The sequence below is a fragment of the Saccharomyces eubayanus genome, chromosome XVI (assembly GCF_001298625.1).
Source record: "Saccharomyces eubayanus strain FM1318 chromosome XVI, whole genome shotgun sequence".
NCBI classification, from domain to species: domain Eukaryota; kingdom Fungi; phylum Ascomycota; class Saccharomycetes; order Saccharomycetales; family Saccharomycetaceae; genus Saccharomyces; species Saccharomyces eubayanus.
The window spans coordinates 479342-502918 of NC_030975.1; the positions used below are offsets into that span (position 1 = coordinate 479342).

Genomic DNA, 23577 nt, shown 5'->3' on the forward strand with positions numbered 1-23577 from the left:
GTTCAAAACTTGAGGAGCCCTTCACTTGCTTTTGTACTCCGATTCTTCTCTGCCATTCAAAGCACTCTTGCTTCACTTGTCGCTTATCGTATGAAAAATGGTTATAGCCACTACCGACATCGCGTCTAATGAAAAAAAAAGTCGGCAAAGTCTCTGTGTGGCGTGCAGCGGAAGGGAGTGTCTAGGGATCTTGAACTGTTCAGGATATTGCAGCGAATCCAGTATAGCGTTGACCGATGTAAGCGTTATGCCACCAAAGAAGTTTTCTTAGATGTCCCAGCTATTTTATCAGGGTGATTCCGACGATGAGTTGCAAGAGGAACTAACTAGGCAGACGGTTCAAGCATCTCAAGATTCTCGGAACGAAAATAAAGATGAGAGCATCGAAGCCGATCACCTTGATGAGGTGACCAATGAGGGCTTTAAGCTTTTAGACGAAGGTGCTGTGCTGTACCCGCTGATACCGAATGAACCAGATGACACGGAAACGTCCAAGCCTAACATAGATGATATTAGGCCAGTCGATATTCAATTGACTTTACCATTATCATTTCAACAAAAGGTTGTAGAGAGTTCGTTGATTACTGAGGATGGGTTAGTTATAATGGGAAAAGGGTTAGGCCTGCTGGATATAGTTTCCAATCTGTTACATGTTCTAGCTACACCAACCTCTATTAACGGGCAACTGAAGAGAGCGCTGGTCCTGGTGCTGAACGCAAAGCCCATAGATAACGTGAGAATTAAGGAAGCCTTAGAAGAGTTATCGTGGTTTACCAATACTGAGACTGACAAAGATAGCACCAGTTTGGAGGATGATGACGGTCTTTTTGAAAGGCCATTTAGCGTAGTTACCGCAGACTCCTTAAGTGTGGAGAAAAGAAGGAAATTGTACATTTCCGGTGGTATCTTGAGCATCACCTCCAGAATTCTCATTGTGGATCTTTTGTCTGGTATTGTTCACCCGAATAGGGTTACGGGTATGTTGGTACTAAATGCAGACTCACTTCGACATAATTCAAATGAATCGTTTATATTAGAGATTTATAGATCCAAAAATACTTGGGGTTTCATTAAGGCCTTTTCTGAAGCACCAGAGTCATTTGTTATGGAATTCTCACCCCTTAAGACGAAGATGAAAGAGTTGCGGTTAAAGAACGTTTTATTATGGCCGCGATTCAGAGTGGAGGTATCTTCGTGTTTAAATGCTATCAATAATGAAGCATCACAAAACAAAGTTATTGAAGTGAAAGTATCATTTACGAATTCCATGTCCCAAATTCAATTTGGATTGATGGAGTGCTTGAAAAAGTGTATCGCTGAATTGAGTAGAAAAAATCCTGAATTAGCATTAGAGTGGTGGAGTATAGAAAATGCCCTGGATGTAAATTTTATCAGATCAATTGATTCAGTAATGGTACCGAACTGGCACCGGATCTCTTATGAATCAAAACAACTGGTTAAGGACATCAGATTTTTACGCCACCTTTTGAAGATGCTGGTATCCTCCGATGCTGTCGATTTTTTTGGGGAAATTCAATTGAGCTTGGATTCCAACAAACCCTCAGTGTCCCGAAAATATACTGAGTCGCCGTGGTTATTGGTGGATGAAGCACAACTAGTAATATCTTATGCGAAGAAAAGAATCTTTCACAAAGAAAATTATAATCTGGAGGAGAATCCAAAATGGGAACAACTAATACATATACTAGAAGATATTGCATATGAAAGAACTAATAAGGGCTTACAAGGACCTACCCTAATTGCTTGTTCCGATAATGCTACCTGTTTACAATTAGCAAGAGTTTTGAATTCTTCAAGCAAAAGAAGGGGAATGCGTGAGGTGCTTTTGAATAAGCTGAAATGGTATAGAAAACACCGGGAAGAAACGAAAAAGCTGGTTAAGGAAGTCCAAAGTCAAGATACTTTTCCCGAAAATGCAACATTAAATGTCAGCTCGACATTTTCTAAAGAACAAGTGGTTACAAAGAGAAGAAGAACGCGGGGTGCTTCGCAGGTTGCGGCTGTTGACAGACTGAGAAATTCAGGGACTAATGTGGATATGGAGGAAGTTTTGGAAGACCAGAAGTTGACTGAAGAAATCAAAAAGGAAAATAGTGATAAACCGCATGATGGACTGGAAGAAAGCGGTATAAATGATGAAGAAGATCTTGTAAATGATTCAAAAATATTTGAGCTACAAGAACAAGAAATCAATGAAGCTTTTATTCATGATAACGATAACGAACTTGCCAATGAAGAAATAGACTATGCGGAAGAACTTCCGAAACATGTATCTGTTCACTTCAATAAAGAATTATGGGCCGAACATTGCAGTGAGTATGAGTATGTCGATCGTGAGGATGAAATTTTAGTCTCTACTTTCAAGAGCCTCAATGACAACTGCTTATTGCAGGAAATCATGCCTTCTTATATTATAATGTTTGAACCAGATATCTCCTTCATTAGGCAAATTGAAGTTTATAAGGCCATAGTACAAGAATTACAACCGAAGGTGTATTTTATGTATTATGGTGAGAGTATTGAAGAGCAAAGCCATCTGACCGCAATTAAAAGAGAAAAGGATGCTTTCACAAAGTTGATCAGAGAGAATGCCAATCTGTCGCATCACTTTGAAACAAATGAAGATCTTTCCCATTATAAAAACTTGGCTGACAGAAAATTAAAACTCTCAAAATTACGAAAATCTAACACTAGAAATGCGGGTGGACAGCAAGGATTTCATAATTTTACTCAGGACGTTGTCATTGTGGATACTCGTGAGTTCAATGCTTCATTGCCAGGTTTACTCTTTCGATACGGAATTAGAGTCCTTCCTTGTATGTTGACTGTTGGTGATTATGTGATAACTCCGGATATTTGTTTAGAAAGGAAATCAATTTCAGATTTAATTGGTTCCTTGCAGAATAATAGATTAGCAACCCAATGCAAAAAAATGCTGAAATACTATAAATATCCTACTCTGTTAATTGAGTTTGATGAAGGACAGTCGTTTTCTTTGGAACCATTCAGCGAGAGAAGAAATTATAAGAATAAAGACATATCAACGGTGCACCCGATATCAAGTAAATTATCCCAAGACGAAATACAATTGAAGCTAGCTAAGCTGGTATTGAGGTTCCCTACTCTGAAGATCATTTGGTCTTCTTCGCCACTACAAACTGTAAATATAATTCTAGAACTGAAATTGGGCCGTGAACAGCCAGATCCTAGTAATGCAGTTATATTGGGCACAAATAAAACTAGACCATATGTGAATGACAATGTGTCGGGGGGCTTAAATGATGGCGATAATGAGTCCAAATATAAGAAGTTGCTGGACGTTCCAGGAGTGTCAAAGATTGATTACTTCAACCTACGCAAAAAAATCAAGAGCTTCAATAAACTTCAAAAGCTCTCGTGGAACGAGATTAATGAACTGATTAATGACGAGGATTTAACGGATAGAATATACTACTTCTTGAGGACAGAAAAGGAAGAACAGGAGCAAGAGATGAAGGATTATAATTCGGAATTGCTTGCCAAGAACATGAATGATGATGCTTTAAATGACGATGACGGTGATGATGACGTGCTGGATGCATTTATGTAATTTTTTATGCTCCATTGAGGTGCCTCTTTAACTGTAACCGTTTTAGCCTGGTAGTATTCATGCGCAAACTCCTTTTGTTCGTAACAGGTTGGAAATTCCACCGCCCTATTTGTTTGACTTTAAATATTTCTCAGGTTATCTGCTACATCTGTAATCACCTTTGTTTGTGATTTTTCGTGATTTCTTATCTTCTTCTTTTTTCTACAGGCTCCTTTACGTATTTTATACAATTTCACCGCCCTTTTTAAGTTTATGGCTTTTCGATTTTCCCGTTAAAACGAGCATCTTCCAAAGGAAAGAATAACTGGGTGTCTATCTTGGGGTTATTTTTCTACGTCAAAATTTGCAAGTAAAGCAGAATATAGCCTCTACTTTAAGCGTTTAATGCTAATTTCATGCGCGTATTGGGTTTCTCAACTTTTATAGAAACAAGACTATCCTCTGCTGTTGTTCTATTTTTTTTGTGGTTTTGATTTTCTTTACCATCTACGGTTTTCAAAACAAATTAATTTACATTCCACCCGGTAGAAGAAAAAGTGAACAAATAGTAACTGCTATCTAATTAAGGTACAAAGAATAGGGAAATTGTTATATATATACACGTCTCTTTAAGTGTACACAATAGAAAGTTTTGAACGTGATATATTGTCTTAAAAATCTTTAGGCTTGCCTTTATACACTTGATACTAGCTATATTAACCAGGACAATGGCATCCGTAATATTGTGTAGTTTTCTGACAGGTAAAAAGAATTAATAACAATATAGTAAGGTTTGCTTACGGATAAGTACAGGTTTGACCCATGGTATGATGTGCCTTGTTGCCCTCCACATTAAAAAAGATAGCCGCGTTTGTCTATTGTTAAAAAAAAATAAGGGTCCATTCGCAGGCATCGAAGGATCAAAGAAAACCAGGTAGCTCCTCAAAGGCAAACACCACAAAATCCGTTTCACTCGAGAGAACAGTAAATGTGCCAGTAAAAGCATATTTCCTTGCTTCACTGATTATTTTGCTGTAAACGATCCATGTCTGCTACACCGACTAGTTATATAAACAAATGTATATAGCTCAAGGTTTAGTTAGAAGATAAATACCAGACACATCCCATTTTATTTCCTTCGCTTGTTAGGTTTCTTTTAGCTATACTGCATATTGGCGTGTGAGACACACTGTATTCACCTTACATTATGTTATATAACAAAGTACAAAAGGCAAGCAGCATCAGCGGCCCGAATCGCCGTACGAAGTACCATTTCGACCGGTTTGTACAGATGGTCCTATTCATTGCAGCCTCTCCTGAATATTGCAGTCCGGTGAGTAGTATGCAGGATACTGCTGTCAGGCCAAACTTAAAAAAGGCAGACGTTCTTGAGCAGAAAATAAAAAGCCTAAATATCGCTCTGGGCCCAAAATTGGAAAAGGCAGATCCTCTTGGTGAGCCTGTACATAACCCAAGTATCCCAGCACCCTCATCCAGAGGAAAGGACCTTTCTGCAGCACAGAGACCCAAAAGCAGAAAGAAGCAAACCATTCTTCCTAATGGTCAGCCGAAAGAATGTGCCACGTGCGGTGACACCTGGACTTCCCAGTGGAGAAGTGGACCGGATGGGAATGTTGAACTATGTAGCCGATGTGGCATAGCTTATAGAAAGAAAATCGAAAAAAAGATACGACAACAACAATGCGGTGAGAAAGGTTCGAAAAAATTTATATTTAGTAGTCAGTAATGGAGATATGGTAAAAATGATATATTCTGTAACTCCTCTGGCTCGTTTTTCATTATTTTTCAGAAACACTATTTTCTTTTTATAATTTGTTGTTAGCGCTCGGCATTTAGTTAAATCTATAAACATATAACAAAAAGAAAACAAGAATGATTTTATATTTTTAATGACATATAGTTAACGATCTGATATTCCCACCCTTCCGATCAGGTGTATTCTAATTATCAACAGTATCGATACAGTGGTTAGCACACTAAATACGTAGACAGCAATTTATTACTTAGCATTTGTCATCTTTCCTTGCGATCACGAATACTTTCGGTACACCGTTCGCATCAATAATGATAACAATACGCAACAGCCATCGCTTAATATTTCAAGAAACAATACAAAAAAAAAAATTCCGACTAAAAATCCTTATTTCTGGCTTCCGGAAAAGGCAAAAAAGTTACTACATAGCACAACATAGTAGTCTATAAAATGTCAGGGAATTAGCATTATTGGTAAGAATTAAATTTTACCATTACTGGTTATGTGGTTGCCTTTTGGCTGCTTTTAGCCTTCTCTGAGCTTCAAAGTTAGTCTCTCAAAGAATTCCATTGCACTTTTTGTCATATTAAATCGAGAAAATTTCTATTTACGTGCCGTCCATGCGTTATTGTGTTCTAAAATCGAGATTCATTTCAAAGCATCTGTTAAAATTAAATGTGCGATAAACCTTCTCATCCTAATAGCGTCATTATAATTAAAGTCTAATGGAGCGTCCGCACTCCCATATAAGGTATTCATACAAACATAAATACCACAGTCATAACCATTTGGTTGTTGTGGACAATCTAGATGAATTAAATCAAAGTCTTCACCCATTGAGTGTTTGCTTTCTTGTATAACGTATTTTTGTAAATCAGTTAAGATAGCAAAACTCATCGCATTGGGCCCATTTGATAATGAATCGACGTAGCCTATGGTTTTCTTTTTCAAATCGATTATCCCTAATGCCCAATGTGACTGGTTTAAATTTATTGGTGTAAAAATTTTATCTAGTTTGTCAATTTGGGTTTTCTTCCTTTTCATCCACCTGCGAACGCCTTGGTATCCTCTTTCTGACAAATTAGTATAAAAGAATGAATTAAATGCTACTGTGTCAGCATTCGATTTTTCGATGTATTTCATGAAAAATTCTATAATTGTGTCATTTAACCATCTTTTGGGCGCTAAAGTCTTAAAATCACGCACACTTATCTCCAAGTTATCTCTGTTCATTAGCTGAGCATTCTCTCTTGATACCAAAACCTTTTCGATTTGAATATCATCTTTTTCGCTTAGTTGAGGAACTAACTCCTTTTTAACTAATTGCTCTTTCTTTTTCTTCAGATCTTCTTGAATTTTTTTCCTTTCATTTATAATCTCATTATACTTCTTAAAGTCTTTTTCAAATTTTAATATAGACTTATCGAATTTGATTTTTTGATTCAGGTAGTCTTTATGCTTTTTTTCTAAAGAGGAAACTTTTTTCTCTTTAACAAACACCAAATCATCATCATCTTTATCTTTTGCTTGTAATTTATTCTTGTTGTTATTTTCGATTAGAATTGCTTTAATCTTTTCAGTTAAATCGATTATAGAATTTTTCAGCCCGGCATCTTTCGCCTTATCCATATCCATCAATTTCAGCTGTCTTGCTCTTTCATCCTTTAGTATTTTTGGAACCGTGTATTCGCCGTTAAATATTTGTCGTAAATACGTCACCTCTTCAGATTGTGCTCTTGAGACAAGTTTAGTATCGTTGATGTTTTGTTTCACAAATTTATTTCTCCTAATAAAAGCGGTTCCATATTGTGGTCTACTATGGCTATTTTGGTCGAAAATATTAGTGTCTGGGCTAGAACTAATAGCACTTGTCTTCCATTTATTCCAACCGAAAGGATCTTTCGAGAATGTTACAGTATTATATCTATCACTGCTACCTTCTTGATAAGCTGAGGATCTACCTGAAGAGTTCGAAGGCACGCTTTTATCTTCAGATTCGATTCTTCTTTTTTTACTTGGTAATACCCATATTGATGTATCAAACTTATGCTTTCTAATATTTAGAGGAGACTCCTCTCTTAGACCGTATCGCGTACTATTACTACTACTCCTACTACTGCTTCTGGAACTTTCACTATTAGCGTTACCTTTTGTATCTAGTTCGGTTCTATCGTCGTTATGAGGTTCATTTTTCATAAATGTGTGCCACAAATATCTCCCTGAATTCCAAAGGGAATCCTTCAGCCCTTCTAGAAAGCTACCATGATTAGTTCTCTCAGGCGTATCTTTGATTGCTTCTTCCATTGATAAAACGCGACGATCGTTCAAGTAATTGAATCTCGTCGTATTGGTTCTTCTTTTATAAACACCGCTGGAACTGGCCGATCTTCTGGATTCAAGTTGTGTTCTAAATGGCCGATTATCTGGATAGTACCTATACGTAGAAATTGGAGAGAATAAGGGAGAGTAAGTGTTTTTTTTATGATGCTGTAGTGAGTTCCTGTGCTTATCCACTTCTGTTGACATTATTATATGAGATCTAAAAAGCCAGAGGGAGGTAAAAAAAGGGGGAACTGAGAGCTAAGTCAGGTGTTAACCAGAAGTACTGAATATGAAAATCAATTTGTCGAACTAATGGCAGAAAGTGTTAGCCCTTGTTACCTGTACTAACTAGTTCCATATACTTTTCACATATGTACGTTTTAAGTTATCAAAAATGAAAAAAAAGGCGGGCGGTCGGGCGAGCATAATTGGGGCAACTTAATATGTTTTAATACGGAAGTGTAAGATCAATAATGATTAGTCAACCGCAATTATAGTTGAAACTATACATATGTAGGTATGTACATAAACGAGCTAAAGATATTCACGGACCCCTCTATTCTCCGACCAAGTGAAAAATGAAATCTTGAATTGGCTTCAGGGCACTGGGCAATGGAGATTGTGAAGAAACATTTATTAATTCTCTTTGCTTTCTAGCCGCTTCCTTGAAAGCTACGCTAAAGTTAACAACCAGAGTGACGATCAGTACAACTGCAACCAAAATAGGCCCCACAGGAGCATCCAGATGCTTACCACTTCTATCTTTAATGAGGGCCAATCTTTTCAAATAAGTCCTATAAGCCCATATTCCACAAAATAATGTCAAAGAGAAATATATATAAGCTAACAAATCAGCCAATCGCGGGAATTCGGATTTCTGAACTGAGTTGTGAATGGAGAATGTCAACACACTTAACAAAGTGGTAACGCTTAACCATCTGTTGAATGTACGTTCATTGGCAAGCCAAACCTTTGCTTCCACTTTGACGGGACCAGCGTTTTTTAGTAAATGAACTGGTTTTTTAACTCCCGCGGGTAGTTGGAAGGCAGAAGCAGTATCCGTATCATCAGAGTAAGGATCAGTTGAATTTAATGTTATGTTTTTTCCGGCAAGAATTTTCAAAAAGGCTGCATTTGTTTTGAATTTCTTTTCCTTTTTCGTTTTGGATCTCTTGGATAATCCTGCACCTTCTTCATCAGATGATTCATGATCTTCTAGATCAGCAACGAGATGGCGAGCAGCCTGTTCTCTTTGCTCTGGTTGTCTTTGTTCAAAGGGCCCTCCATCCGAGTGTGAGATCTTTGACAATCTTCTCATGTTGTCAAGTTTATCATGGATGTTTTTCTTTTTTTGTAAAGTTTTTTTCTCTTCTTCATAAGCCTGTTGTGGATCCTTTCTAATGTCTGTCTCCAAATCGGGCAACCAAAATGGTAAGATATTGATATATTTATCGTCTTCGCCAAATAATGAAGCCACACCTTGCAAATATAAAGAGAATTTGGGTACTTCGTTAACCAAATGTGAAGTAGTCAAATCGTCGATCCATTCATAGTTCTGAACCTGAGAATTATCGTTGTTTATAATTTTTATTTCCATAACGGAATATGGGAATTTCGAATATTCTCCTTTTCTCAGAAATTTCAACGGGTTGGGGACATTAGAATCAATATCTTCACGGTGCCAATTGGTTGGATTCCTAATAGGCCTATCCTTTTCAAAGGAATCTTCTCTAATATACATGATGTTAGAATCAATGGTGATTCTAATACTCTGGTCCCCGGGAATTTGGAAGGCGGTTCTATTGTACGTAGCTCTTAACACCGGTTGCAAAGTTTCATTAACAATGAATTTTTGAATGTTATCGAAATCTTTGGATAATTTTTCTAGATCTTCCTTTTGAGTACCTCTCTCTCTCAATTGATTAATCAAATAATTCTTGTAGTTTGGATCGTTCTTGAAAATGAAATTATTGATGAATTTGGCTTTCATTTGCAATCTGATTTCCTCGAAGCTGGAATTACCAGTTTGAGTATTTTCTGTGGAAGTTCTCTTTTCCAGAAAGATATCAGGTTTCTCCTGTAGTTTACCAATCCATCTCAATCTTAATGTAGGTGCAGCACTGATCTTCAACAGTCTATTATTATACAAATCGAATAATTCATTGTCAAAATATAGTGTGGTGATTGTTGGATCATATGACTGGGGGAAAATCGAGTTTTTCATTTTCCCTTCGTCACCGTCTTCGTTGCTATTACTATCACTCGAAAGAGTATTGTTCTTCACGTCTATATTCAACCTTCTCTCAGGTTGCATCAGGACGTCTGATTCCAAATTGTCGACAAAGTCGTCATTTTCGCTTGGAATAGACGCATACACCAAAGCTGGTAAATGTCTTAGGATTCTTGCCTTGACCTCCATTAGATTATCTTCGTGAACCCAAAACTTGTAGCTTTTGAAATTAGTATTTTCAAGAGTGGAAAAATGAGACAACTTGGAAGTGCTTGCCAATGACTTGGACATCGTATTTGGATGGTCATAATTCGATCTTAAAAACTCGTATAGATATGAGATCCTATACAACAGGGGAGAATACTCTTCTGAGTTATTGAAGGGCAGCTCTTTCAATCTAACTTGTAAAAGAGACTTTACAGAGGGGTAGTTTGGATGCAACTTGTCGTGTTTCTTCACAATCTTGATGAACCCGGTGAAATTCAATCTATCAAAATCATCCAATTTCTGAGCCTCATCTAAACACTCTTCTAGAGTGTTTTTGAACTGCTCAGTGTTTAGTTTCAGGATTTTTTCAGATGATTTGGTGTTTTCCTCCAAACCATCCAATTTCTGCAAGACAGCATTGTATTTGGATATTTGGAAAGTATAAACTTTCTCTAATTCTTTGTCCAGGGCCTCGGCAAATTCCGATTCATTTCTTTCAGACCAGTTATCGAGGGCAGTGGGATCGTCGTGTAGGACGCTCTCCCTTAACAACTTCTTCAATCGTTCATAGTCGATATAGGAATCCTTCCAAGGAGGATACACGTCGTTAGCTAGCTTAATACCGAACAGCATTTTCGCACTCAACCAAAAAGTAAATGTAGTTTCCCTTGAGATATATTTCTGCTAATCACACTCAAAAGATAATCAGATAGCACTATCTATCTAGAAATCAAAATGATAATATCGACTGCTACTTAAATAAGATCTGTCTTAGTCGTGCAATTACCCGCAAGTGCAGCCTTTCTATATTGCAATGGAGCAGTTTACTAAGGGCAGGATGCTCGATGTCGGTGCACTTGACCTGCTATTTAAAAGTCCTTCCCAGATGGATTTCTGCTTCGAAAGGCAGGCATATGTGCGTGTGCGTGTGTGCGTTTCCACGTTTCGCCTTCTGCTTAGAATATCGCATGCACGTGTTATCGGCTGCATTACGTTGTATTAAGCCACGTGGGCCCTCGCAGTTAGAAAAAGCAAAGCGGTGCAGGCAAGGTTGCGCCAAGACGTCCAAATACCGCTACATGTGCTTGAGAATAATCGATACTCAGACTGTGAAGGTCACGAAGGTTGTTCCATGGACATGGTCCTGCTGGCGATGCTGGCGGTGGTGGTAAAGGTGGTGGTCGTCTATGAGGTGAAATCGCCCGAAAAACACTAACGCGTAGTTCGAACTTATATAAGTAGTATGTAGTTTAGTTTCGTGTATTTATCGTTGAAACAGGGTGAGCGAGAACGGTGCAATGGATTTCACCTCTGATACGACAAATTCACGGGACACTTCGAATTCCCATTTAAGTCTGAACGAGGTTGTGGGCCCAAACCAAACGGGACAGGACGCAAACACCGATGACGAAGAGAAGCTGCAACTATCGCTATTAGATGACGAGGAGTTACGTGCTTTGAGACTGCAGGAAGAGAAGGAGGCTCTGTTGACGAGAAGGAATACTCTTTTGCAAGAGATTCAATCATACCAGAATGTTTTGATGAAGGAAAATGCTGCAAAACAACCAAGCGGTGACATTTTGCAGAACGATATCACGCAAGATTTTCTTGACTTGATCTCGATCTCGTCCTCTAAGCCCAATCATGTGGTGAATGACCGCAAAAGAGTCCAAAATATCAATGGTCTCACCGGTTTACAAAAGGAACTGATAACGAAATATGACACACTACCTTTATTAAATATGAATCTACGGTTAAGTTATTTAAGAGACCAGACGTACCCGCATCTTCAGGTCTCTGTCAAATCTAGAAACAGGGTGAACAATGGCGAGATTGAGATTTTGGTGGTCAATTTCAAATTCTGCAGGAACACAATGAATCCATTTGAAATCCAATTCAAAATGTTATATAATTTTGGAGACTCCACCTTGCAGAAATGGGAAATCTTGCGCATCTCCACAAACATCAAGTTGAAAACCAAGCAATTGTTGGCAACACGCAACTTCCAGAACTGCCTACTAAGTCTTTACGAATTCGACAGGATCAAGTCGAAGAAAATCGAGATTTTCCAAAACCTAATCAATTTGTTGAAGAAGAAAACCAAATGTTATCTAGCGAACAACGGAGACTCGTTAATCGTCGAGAGAGTGTTCAGAGAAGGACGGTTGACAACGATAAAACTACAGATCAACTTCATCATCGTCATGCCCAGTGGGAGGGGCAAACCTCCGAATTGTTTCCTGCCCATGAGTAAAATATCCATAAACTTGTGGAAAGGTGGTGAAAGATTCAACCAGTTAAACTTGGATGAGATCTGTCACGGATTAATCATGGAGTACGGGGTGAAAGCCGGGTTGAAAGAAGTTTGCAACGTTTGCTTATTCCCGGACATTTATGCTCGGTAAAGCGGCAGTCGCCATTGCGAACTGGGTGGCCTGCTTGAACGACTCCGATAAGCTCGGGTGTGGGAAAGCCACTTTACAAACATCATGCGCGGTAAGGCCAAGCGACACAGCCATCGACGCCTGCGGAAGCAGTTCATTTGCGTCGCTGTTTATTATGTGGACGCCCAGTATTTTCAAGTCGCGAGAACCCACCAAGACTTTAATGAAGCCGGGGACAGCAGTGTCCTTCTGTGGCATCAAAGTGTTATATCTTATGTTCTGCGAGAAGAAAGCCTTGCCCGTTTGGTACGGGATATGAGAGGAAACCAATTGCTGTTCTGTGTATCCGACCCATGCAACTTGAGGTTGACAATACAGCACGTTCGGCGGGAAGTTAAAATCCGAAGTCTCTACAGAACCCGCAGAGAGTATAGATTGAATGGCCCGTGCGGCTTGTTGTTCCGCCTTCAAAGCCAGCATGGGGCCTAAAGTGACATCACCGATGGGCTTGATGTGAGGGAATTTCGATAAGCTCTGGGTTTGCTCATCAACGTTCTCCACGAAATCCTGCTCACTCAACCCGATCTTGGAGATGTTCAAATGCTCCAGAAGGGGACGTCTGCCAATCGACACCATCAACACATCACACTGGTGCGCGAAATTTTTCTTCGAGCGTTTGTCCAACAGCGTGACATTTAGTTGAGCGGCGGCATCCCTCTCCGCGCATTGCACTCTGGTATCTAAGAGGAAGACAATTCCTTGAGACTGCAAAAGCCTCTTGGTGGCAGACGCCAGCTCGGCATCCATATTCTGGCAGATCTCGCTTTGAGACTCGATGATGGTAACGCGGGACCCGAAATTATTGAATATACATGCGATCTCCAGGCCTATGGTTCCGCCGCCCATGATAGAGAACCGCGGAGGTACATAGTCCAACGAGAGGGCCTTACTAGACGAGACCACCATGGTCTCATCGATGGCAACACCGGGACACTGGATGATCGTAGACCCCGTCGCCACGATAATGTACTTCGCCTCCACAATAAGACCGCTTTCGCCGTGCTGTACAATTTCGACGCGGTGCGGGGTTTTGAAAGCGGCCGTACCATTATACACGGTGACATTATATTTAGATAGCTCGGATTTATAAACTTTGCCCAAACGTACTATATTCTGCTTCAGGGCGGCCTGTGCCGCCTGCATGTTGAGTCTGGCGGGCGGCAGCCGCACGCCGCGCTGCTCGAAGAGCTCGCGCTGCTGTAACAGTCGGTAGAAGTACGACTCGTCCAGCAGCGTCTTGGAGGGCACGGCCCCGTCCACCAGGTAGGTGCCACCCAGCGAGGCCCGCTGGTCGACACACGCCGTGTGCAGTCCCGCCTGCGAGGACTGAGTGGCCGCGGCAAAGCCGCCAGGACCACACCCGACCACTAGAACGTCGTAAACAGCTACGATATCTGTCATTGTATGTTCACGTGCTCGTTGCGCCCTCCGAAACTGGTCTTACAACTTTGTCTCTCGTAAAAAAAGTATCGCGTGTTAAATAGCCGCCGAGAGAAGACGAAAACAGACGTGGGGGTCTGGGTGCACCCCCCCCTACCCGCGTGGTACACCCAGTCTCCACCGGAGGATGACGCCACCACACCCAGTCACGCCAAGCTACTCTCAGAAATAACCGCAGAGACCGCGGCCGCCCGCCCGCGCCGTCATGAGTGACATACGCCTTGGGTATCTCCGATTACGAAACGACACCACCCCCCAAAACGAGCGAGAAAGATTTTTTTAAACTGAACGCTGTTTGACTTTACGTATTATTATCATTATGCATTGTTGTTATTGTTGTTGCAGGTAATCATATTCTTATTTCGGTTTAGTCACAACCACCTCCCGGTATCCACCATTCGTACTGAATAACAATAAATCATACCGCAAAACTACACGGCAAGGCAGACTAATTACATTTTGTTTACCTTATTTTTTGTTTATTTTTCCTGGAAAATAATTGTTGTGTGGCTCTATCCTTATTGTCCAATCTCTGCTTTGGCATTTCGCGTTGTTTCTTCCCCATAGTTCTCAGGATATTATTATTCACCAAGTAATAGTCTTTCTGGTTGGCGGCTATTCCCATTCTCACTCATTATTCTTATATTTTCTTCTTTCTTTCTTTCTTTCTTTCGTGTCTTATAATAATAATAGTATTAATCATAATAATAAATAAAGATGGACTTCTTTAATTTGAATAACAATACCCGCAGCAATAGTGACAACAGCAACAACAATAACAACAACAACAACAATAATAATAATAATAATAATAATAATAACAATAATAACACGAATGCTGGTGCCAATGGTGTTGAGGACTTCCAAAATTTCTTCGACCCAAAAACTTTTGACCATAGCCTGGATTCTAATAACAACAACGCAGCTGCAGCTAGCACGAACTTTACCTCTCCAGTGCCGATGGTAAATAACACTGCCTCCACTGCAAATGCTGGTAACTTCGTTCAGAACCAATCTCCCCAGTTTAACTCGCCATATGAGTCGAACAACTCAAACCTCAATCTGAACAGCCTGTCTCCGCAGGCCATCTTGGCAAGGAATTCCATCATCGATGCTTCCAATCTGCCTCTGCAAAATCAACAGCAACTATATAGCGGCAATAGCAACGCCCCTGCTGCCACCACAAACGATAATGTCATAACGCCTCATTTTATTACGAATGTTCAATCCATTAGCCACGCTTCTTCTGTTTCTACCCCGAATGCGAATGCAAATCCAAACGCAAACGCAAACTCGAACGTAAACCCCACCCCCAACGCTAATCATCAATTTTTACCTTTTAATAATGGAGCTTCCAACACCAACGGGATGGCGGCTAGCCAACTTATTTCCAACCACGGTACTCCGAACTTGACGGGTAGATCGTCTTCTACAGGTAATGACTTTGTCCCAAACCCAAACAACAACAATTTGAGTAGCAACGGTAATAATAACAGCAACCCAGCAGCAACCCCACTTCCACTCCCCAATGGCAACAACAGTACAGGAAACAACAACAATGCTGCTGCCGCCAATAACAACAACGCCACTTCAAACGCCAATACGGTATTCTACGAAAGAGCCGCCATGTTTGCAGCTTTACAACAAAAGCAACAGCAACGTTCTCAAGCTTTGCAACAACAACAACAACAACAACAGCAACAACAACAGCAACAACAACAGCAACAACAACAGCAACAGCACCAACAACAACAGCAACAGCACCAACAACAACAGCAACAGCACCAACAACAGCAACAACAACAGCAACAGCAACAGAATCAACAGCAAAGTGCCAAATATTTACAAAATCAACGTCAACAACAACAAAGATCAATCTTACAGAGTTTGAACCCCGTATTACAAGAAAAAATATCCACAGAATTAAATAATAAACAATACGAACTCTTCATGAAATCTTTGATTGAAAACTGTAAAACAAGAAACACGCCGTTACAATCGATTCCAGAAATCGCTAATAGGAAAATTAATCTTTTCTATCTTTATATGTTAATTCAAAAATTCGGTGGTGCTGAACAAGTAACAAGAAACCAACAATGGTCTCTAGTGGCTCAAAGACTACAAATATCGGACTACCAACAATTAGAATCCATTTATTTTGGAATCTTATTACCTTATGAAAAATACATGATTTCTCAGGAAGGTATCAAGGAAACTCAGGCGAAAAGAATTTTCTTACAACAGTTTCTGCAAGAACTACTAAAGAAAGTTCAACAACAGCAACAGCAGGCCACGTTAATCAATAATAATACTAATACCTCATCGGTTCCTACTCCCACAGCCTCCACTTCCGTCCCCGCTGCTGCCGTTCCTGTTACGTCAAAAACAAGCACACCTTCAGGGACAGTTCCGGTTTCTACAAACATCCAAAAAAAACTTAACAACAATAGTAACAATATTAATATTAATATGAATAATAACAATATCACGCAACAACAATCCAAAAAACCAAGAAAACCAAGAGTGAAGAAAAAAACCAAAAAGGAACTGGAACAAGAACGCAAAGAAAGGGAGGAATTTCAAATAAAACAGCAAAAACTTTTGGAAAATCAACAAAGGCAACAAAAATTGTTATTAGAAACGAAATTGCGCCAACAATATGAACTTGAACTAAAAAAATTGCCTAAAGTTTACAAGAGATCAATGATCAGAAACTACAAACCTTCAGTTAACCCCATCAAACACTATAACGGCTATGACATCAACTATATCTCCAAAATAGGTGAAAAGATAGACTCCAATAAACCAATTTTTCTTTTCGCGCCAGAATTGGGTGCCATCAATTTACACGCTTTATCAATGTCTTTACAGTCGAACAATCTGGGCGAAATCAATACTGCTTTGAACACGTTACTAGTAACAAGTGCTGACTCGAACCTAAAGATATCTTTGATCAAATATCCGGAATTACTAGACGCTTTATCAATACTCGGGTTGAATTTGTTATCCAATCTATCACAAGATATAAACCCGTATCATCAAAAGACCCCAGATTATCATTATCAAGATGTTGAATCTGATCAGTACTATGTTACCCAACATGACAAATTAGTCGACAAAATCTTTGAAAAGGTCAGCAACAATGGTGTCCCTACGCCAAACGATCCTAATGATGAAAAAGTTTTCACTATACTAGTGGACTCTTTGACAGGAAATCAATTACCCACTCCAACCCCTATTGAAGCAGAGTCAGAATTCGATCCAGATCTCCACGTAAACGAACTATCGACCTCTTCTTCGGTCAAACAGTGGAATCTCTTACCTGAACCAATAAGATTCCTACCTAACCAATTCCCTTTGAAAATTTATAGAACTCCGTATTTACACTCTCTGAAAAAAATCAAAGATGAAATTGATGATCCGTTCTCAAACATAAACAAAAGAGGAGCAGAGGATCCCAAGATTCTAATCAATGATCAGTTATCCACCATTTCGATGATCCTAAGGAATGTTTCATTCTCGGACAACAACTCCAGGATTATGTCAAGGAATTTCTACTTGAAAAGATTTATATCAGATTTACTTTGGTTGATCTTCATTCATCCTGAAAATTTTGCCAGCAACAGGAAACTATTGAACTTCAAGAAAGATTTGATTATTGTTTTGTCAAACATTTCCCATCTGTTGGAAGTCAGTTCATCCATCGATTGCTTTCTGATTCTTATTCTAGCAACAAGTTTTGGTCAACCAAAACAGAATCCAATGACCTCGTCTTCATCGTTTGGCTCAGACTCTTTGACTTTCAACGAGTTTCAATTGCAGTGGGGTAAATATCAAACTTTCGGTGTAGATATTTTGGCTAAGTTGTTCTCACTGGAGAAACCAAATTTGAACCTTTTCAAATCTATTTTATTGAACAACAGCGTCATCACATCTAACAGTAATCATAATTGCAACAGTAATAACAACCATAAAGACAGAAAATTATTACAAAGACTTTTAGATCTATACAATAACAACAACAGAAACAATAACAACAAGCATAATCTATTAAATGATGTGGTTTCGTTTTTGTTTTCGGTTATACCATTCCAGCAATTGTTATCACAGCCATCAGACGCAAATTCGTTAATCGATCAACTTTCCCCAGTAATTTCTCAAAGTTTAACTACCGTTTTAGTCATAGTGCAAAAAGTGTTACCTCTATCCAACGAAGCATTGCTGATTACTGAAAGCAATACGAGTCATAATAGTAAGAACAAAGATTCCAGTTTTACCTTTCACAAAAATTTACCATTTGTTTGGTTAAATTCCGAAGAAAACATTGGGTCTGGGTTATTGAAATTAAGTAAATTAATATTGGATATCAACAATAGTAGTAATGCCACCGTCAAAAATTCTTTGCTACAGCAACAAACCCAACCAAAGATGCTTCTGCCGTCGATTAACATATCCTGCATTCAGTTAATCAAATTTCTGATTGAAAAAAGTATTAATTTTGAAAACTGCTTAAACAACGAATCGAACATATTAAAGAAAATAGCATCAATTCCAAATTTGTTTCCCACGGATTTAGAAATTTTCCAGTTATTCACTAACCCATTAATTGATATTCAAGTGATAAATCAGTATCAGTTACTTTACAACTTGAAAAACCAAATTCTAACTAATTTGAAATGATGTAGTCCCTTTCAAACAATATTCTTATAACTATTTCTTTCTTTCCCCTACCTTCCCCCTTATTTTATAAACTTATATAAATGTTGTAACCAATATAATAAAACTCATGCTATATTTCTATTTACACATTATAAAACCGTGCCACATCGGCTGCGCAGCTCAGAGTTCCCATTGGGTCCGCTTCTCCCTTGGGAAGTCCAGGTCGTAGTGACAAATTATTTTCGTTGTCTGTTGAGAATAGTGGTTTTACTTCTTTCCACCGGATGAAAATTTCATTAATGAAAAGGCGAACAATGGTGCTGGGGTTGCACAGACATGTACAAGCACGTTGAGTATGTTTGCCTCCGGTGGTTTTGAGATCAGTTCGTTCTTTAAATTGTTGATTTCTACTCCAGTATACCGGCCTTTTTTACCTTGGCCTGGCCGGCAAATCTTTTCGAGAGGCTGCAATGAGTAGGGCTGTCTGCACGAAAAACGGTCGAAGTGGCACTTCGTGCAGCAACTCGAGCCGCCAATACTGCGTGCCTTTGGTACTTTGTTCTATAAGATGTTGCAAGGTGGAAACGCCGTGGCATGCTTTGTGAGAGTAGCAGCTAAGTAAGTATACACACGACCATCTTTCTTTTGCTCTTGACGCTACATGGCAACCTTTTGAGAGGAAGTGAACTGTTTATAGCAAGAATACCTTCAACAATGCAAGGAGGTTGCTCTTACTGCAACGTTCATTACCCTTTAAGAGGCTGCCCTGGTTTTGTATGAAATCACGCTGTGTCTCGAACGGTCCCTTATTTTTCTCAAACACAGAGTCTTGGCGAATTACAGGTGCGGCAGAACAAATCTTAACATTGTTGAACAACAAAGTGATTTACAAGCATTATTTGATTTAGCAATTTTTTGAAGTTTTTCCCTAACAATAAAAACTGAAAAAAAAAGTAAGATAAACAAAGAAAGCGAACCACTTAAGACGGGTTGACCGTGCTGAAAATTCAGCAATCTTTCGTTCTACATATCTGCATATTCTGGAGAATGAAAATGAAGAAAAAACTCTTGGTTCTAAGAGATGCATGAAACCTAATCATCGGAAAGGGAACTGCACGCAAAATGTGTATAGTTCAAGGGTGGGAGGTACATGCATGCATGCATGCATGCATGCAAGCAAGCTTTAAAGTGTGAAGGTACCTTATTCTATATTACACGTTTCGCTTTTTTTTCAGGATTTTGACAGCCGCGCACGAAATAAAAAAAAGGGGAGCTATATATATACCTATTTGTTATCACTACTATTTTTCGTGGAGGACTTATCTTCTTCCTCTGCATCTTCTTCCTGGTTGTGAACCTTAGTTTGCGGTTGCGTATCTTTGTCCCTTGAATGTTCGTCTTCAGTCTTGGTCAGACTTAAATCTTCCAAATCCTGCACAATATCAAGCAATTGTTCTTCAGGATTATCTGTGATTACAGTTTGAGCCCGGAGTATCTTATTGAAATCATCTTGCCAGCCTAATTCTTCAACGAGTTGCTCTGCAAACGCGTCAGAATAAAGATTCACTACCAAATCCGTAGGCCGCTTGTTAGTCTTAAAATCCCCCACCGTTTCCAAATTACATAAAACTCGCTTTACTTTCCGGGGAATTTCTTCGGGCAGAGAGGCGAAAGGGTACACGGCTAGCGAAGTGCCAACTACGATGACAAGAGGTTCCTGGTCTTGATTGGATTTGTTTGATGTCCTGGTTTTTTCACGAAGCCATTTGGAATCCTTAGACCAGGTCTCCGAAAAGGAGTCCGGCAGGTCCTCGCCAAAGAAGACAATTGCCGGTTTTATCAGTTCGTCGCACGCATCGCACTTGACAAAATCCTTGATAGGGTCTTCGCTCAGCTTAGACTTGAAAACATGTTGAGGGAATATCTTGCCACACTCAATACAATGACAGTGAGCAAAGCTGCCGTGGGCCTCGATTACCAGATCATCCCTAATACCGGCCTGTCTTTCTAAAGTGTCTATATTCTGAGTATATATCCTTCTCAAGAGGTTTCGATCTTGAAACAATTTCAAAAAATGGTGAAACTTAGAAGGCTCGAAGTTCCCCGGATACAGTTCTTTAGCAAGCGTGTAAAAGGGCAAGGGATTCGACTGGAAAAAGTCGACATCAAACACAGCCTCGGGGTACGGCAAGCGCAACCTTGCCAGGTTGTGGTACAGCCCAGTACCCGGAGATCGAAAGTCGGGAATCCCACAAGACGTGGATATTCCTGCACCAACCATAAAGATCACTTCAGCGCCGGGATGGCTTTTCAAGTGGGCAGCGATCTTCTTGACAGACATGTCTGTCGTAGCAGAAGCAACGGCAGCGGTTGGAACAGACATCGCGGTAGACAGGAGTAGTGTAGTGTAGTGTGGAAAGGAAATGGCACCTAGAGATGGGGGGCAAGCACGCAAAGAACGTGGTCTTCACCATTCTTTGTTCTTCTGGATCCACACTGCCCAGCGGGAAACGTGTCAATGGGCTTCAGCTTCGCGCTGGCTCGGCGCGAAGCAGGCGGCAGGCAGGGGGTGAGAGTTCTGTAGAGGTTCTGTAGAAAAACGGCGCGGGAAGGATGGCTCTGCCCGTTGCCACTCCGGAACTCGCGCAGGGAGACCTCGAATGCCTTCTTTGGGAAATAGAAAGACAACTCAAGGCCAGGTCGACCAGGACGGGGTATTCTTCTTCACGCGTCACCCAATCTGGCAGGCACTTCACGCCCATTTGGGCGCACTGGGACTAGTGTGTGGTAAAGACGATTGAGGTCCGAAGCTTAAACAAGGTTTTGGTTCTGTTCCTGTTTCTACTTCCTTCGGTTTCTGTCCTTACTTTTTTCGTATAGTTTTCTCTCGCTTACATGTAGATATATAAAATAAGAGTTTGTACAAGTCGTGTTTCTTTCTGCACTCTGTATTATTCAATGGTTTGGTTTTCTAATCGTAGTAATAATACTAGCCAATTAGCTTCGCAGGTAAAATAAGATACGACAAAAACAATGCTGTTAGAAAGACTGCACAAAAGACTACACGCTAGCTCTTCCAAGCGATCTCAAGAGAAAAAGGACAAGGTCCACACTCCGGATGGAGCGCCACCCGTGCAGCCAGAGCCTCAGCACCAGAAGCAGGAACCTCAGCCGCTGCTGAACTACGATTACGATGATATGATCGTGTTTGACAGAAACGTGTCTACTCCCGTCTTCACCCCTGTGATGACTCCTGTGAATAATACCGGCTCGAACCAAACCAAACACTCGGCAAACTCTTACTTCCCACCTTTCCTCAATAATAATAGGACTAGACAGAATAGCGCCTCTTCGTTGGCGAGTTCCGTGTCCGATTTCCCTCAAAGTTTTAAGCAACAAGCCGTTTTCAACAGTAATCCGCAAGCCACTTCCTTCACACCTCAGTTTGTCGGTCTGCTAATAGAAGTCTACCAAGATACTTGCAGTGATCCTACGATAACTCCCTTTGACACTACGAACCCCCCCTCGGGGATTCTCAATAGGGTGGCCAAGGCGGCCATACAGCAGTCTGAGGTCCAGCAATTGGACATCGGCTGTGACAGAAATAGCTGGCTTTTAACGTTAGTAAGACATCGCTTACTACAAGAAGTGAGGAAAGACGGTTACCTATCTCGTAACACTTCCCTCACTTCTCTACCGCCGCCACCGCCACCCCAGTTCGCTGAAATGCTAAGAGTACCCTCCCCATTCGTTAACGCAGATATCGCTGATCCTATTCCGCTATCGAACATAAACTCTAATCCAAACTTAAATTCAAACTTTACGAATACGTTAAACTGGTATTCCTCGCAAAGGTCTACCAACCCCCCAATGAAAAGCAGAAATGGCTCATCCCAGTACATATCAGAACTTCAGCCGCAACCGTTATTGGCTCGCACAAACTCAAACAGCAGCACTAATAACAGCAGCATATTCTCTCTACTCACACCAACTCCGACCACAGATTCTCCATTCAATTTTAACATAGCCTTACTATCAAGGCAACGCAGTAATATTATATCGTCTCCCTTGGCTAGCACCCGCCTGCCAACCACAAACGTGACAGCCGAAGACCCCTCTATATTGCCTACCGATTCACTAAGGCTGAAAAGAGATTTACTGCGTCTTAAGAGATAAATAGAAACGGATGATGAGGGACCGAGAACGCATGGCATTAATTAAAACCAAAAAAAAAATAAAATTTCATTATCTTTTCATTCTCCGGTTTTTAAATCTCTGTTAAGAGGTTTGTTTCATTCTGTTTCAAATGTGTCAGTGGTTTCATCTCTTTCTTTTTTGTTGGCCATAAAAATATTGCATTATTTACAAGTCAGATAGATATATACTTATTTGTATACTTACGCATGCGCCCCACGCCAAAATGAAATGCGACTTTTGCTTATTCATTCTAAAGTTTCCATTCTTTCAAATATAACTTTCCTATCCATGTTTCTATTCTTGCCATTAATCCAGGCGCTATCTAATATACCGGCTTTCTGTAACAGTTTAGTTACTGTCTCACTAGGTTGCGCACCTACCCCAATCCAATACTTTGTTCTATCAAAATCCAGTTTGATGTCTTTCACGGGTACGACTCCCCTCTTCACCTCTCTCTTGGTCAATGGATTAGGTATAGGTACATAAGTTCCCAGTACTTCGATCGGTTTAGCATCTCTTGCCTTACGTGAATTAGCCACTACAATATTATAGACCGGACTATTCTTCCTCCCGAATCTAGCTAGCCTTATTCGTACTAAGCCACAGGTCATAACTCCGATACTGTATTGCAAGCCTTCTTGCAACTTCTTCAGTCTTTCCTTCTATTTAGTCTTGAGTATCTTTCCCCCTCCCCCCTCCAAGTACTATTTCAATC

General features: G+C 40.1%; 10 protein-coding genes across 10 annotated transcripts; 5 read left to right on the forward strand and 5 right to left on the reverse strand.

Annotated features, from left to right (window-relative positions):
- Positions 1-271: 271 nt before the first annotated feature.
- Positions 272-3610, forward strand: RAD1 (ssDNA endodeoxyribonuclease RAD1; the record flags this gene model as incomplete). The annotated part of the gene is made up of 1 exon (XM_018368423.1): positions 272-3610. The coding sequence occupies one exon, from the start codon at positions 272-274 to the stop codon at positions 3608-3610; it is 3339 nt and encodes a 1112-aa protein (XP_018219003.1).
- A 1186-nt stretch (positions 3611-4796) lies between these two features.
- Positions 4797-5336, forward strand: ECM23 (Ecm23p; the record flags this gene model as incomplete). Its single annotated transcript, XM_018368424.1, has 1 exon — positions 4797-5336. One exon carries the CDS (start codon positions 4797-4799, stop codon positions 5334-5336), a length of 540 nt encoding a protein of 179 aa, XP_018219004.1.
- Positions 5337-6011: 675 nt separating this feature from the next.
- On the reverse strand, positions 6012-7889 carry ULP1 (SUMO protease ULP1; the record flags this gene model as incomplete). Its single annotated transcript, XM_018368425.1, has 1 exon — positions 6012-7889. One exon carries the CDS (start codon positions 7887-7889, stop codon positions 6012-6014), a length of 1878 nt encoding a protein of 625 aa, XP_018219005.1.
- Positions 7890-8241: 352 nt separating this feature from the next.
- On the reverse strand, positions 8242-10755 carry VTC3 (vacuolar transporter chaperone; the record flags this gene model as incomplete). Its single annotated transcript, XM_018368426.1, has 1 exon — positions 8242-10755. One exon carries the CDS (start codon positions 10753-10755, stop codon positions 8242-8244), a length of 2514 nt encoding a protein of 837 aa, XP_018219006.1.
- A 665-nt stretch (positions 10756-11420) lies between these two features.
- On the forward strand, positions 11421-12527 carry CTF19 (Ctf19p; the record flags this gene model as incomplete). Its single annotated transcript, XM_018368427.1, has 1 exon — positions 11421-12527. The coding sequence occupies one exon, from the start codon at positions 11421-11423 to the stop codon at positions 12525-12527; it is 1107 nt and encodes a 368-aa protein (XP_018219007.1).
- On the reverse strand, positions 12501-13967 carry IRC15 (Irc15p; the record flags this gene model as incomplete). Its single annotated transcript, XM_018368428.1, has 1 exon — positions 12501-13967. One exon carries the CDS (start codon positions 13965-13967, stop codon positions 12501-12503), a length of 1467 nt encoding a protein of 488 aa, XP_018219008.1.
- A 756-nt stretch (positions 13968-14723) lies between these two features.
- SWI1 (Swi1p) lies at positions 14724-18686 on the forward strand (the record flags this gene model as incomplete). Its single annotated transcript, XM_018368429.1, has 1 exon — positions 14724-18686. One exon carries the CDS (start codon positions 14724-14726, stop codon positions 18684-18686), a length of 3963 nt encoding a protein of 1320 aa, XP_018219009.1.
- A 1264-nt stretch (positions 18687-19950) lies between these two features.
- Positions 19951-21048, reverse strand: HST2 (histone deacetylase HST2; the record flags this gene model as incomplete). The annotated part of the gene is made up of 1 exon (XM_018368430.1): positions 19951-21048. The coding sequence occupies one exon, from the start codon at positions 21046-21048 to the stop codon at positions 19951-19953; it is 1098 nt and encodes a 365-aa protein (XP_018219010.1).
- Positions 21049-21698: 650 nt separating this feature from the next.
- CIP1 (Cip1p) lies at positions 21699-22841 on the forward strand (the record flags this gene model as incomplete). The annotated part of the gene is made up of 1 exon (XM_018368431.1): positions 21699-22841. The coding sequence occupies one exon, from the start codon at positions 21699-21701 to the stop codon at positions 22839-22841; it is 1143 nt and encodes a 380-aa protein (XP_018219011.1).
- A 266-nt stretch (positions 22842-23107) lies between these two features.
- On the reverse strand, positions 23108-23473 carry MRPS16 (mitochondrial 37S ribosomal protein bS16m; the record flags this gene model as incomplete). The annotated part of the gene is made up of 1 exon (XM_018368432.1): positions 23108-23473. One exon carries the CDS (start codon positions 23471-23473, stop codon positions 23108-23110), a length of 366 nt encoding a protein of 121 aa, XP_018219012.1.
- Positions 23474-23577: the final 104 nt, after the last annotated feature.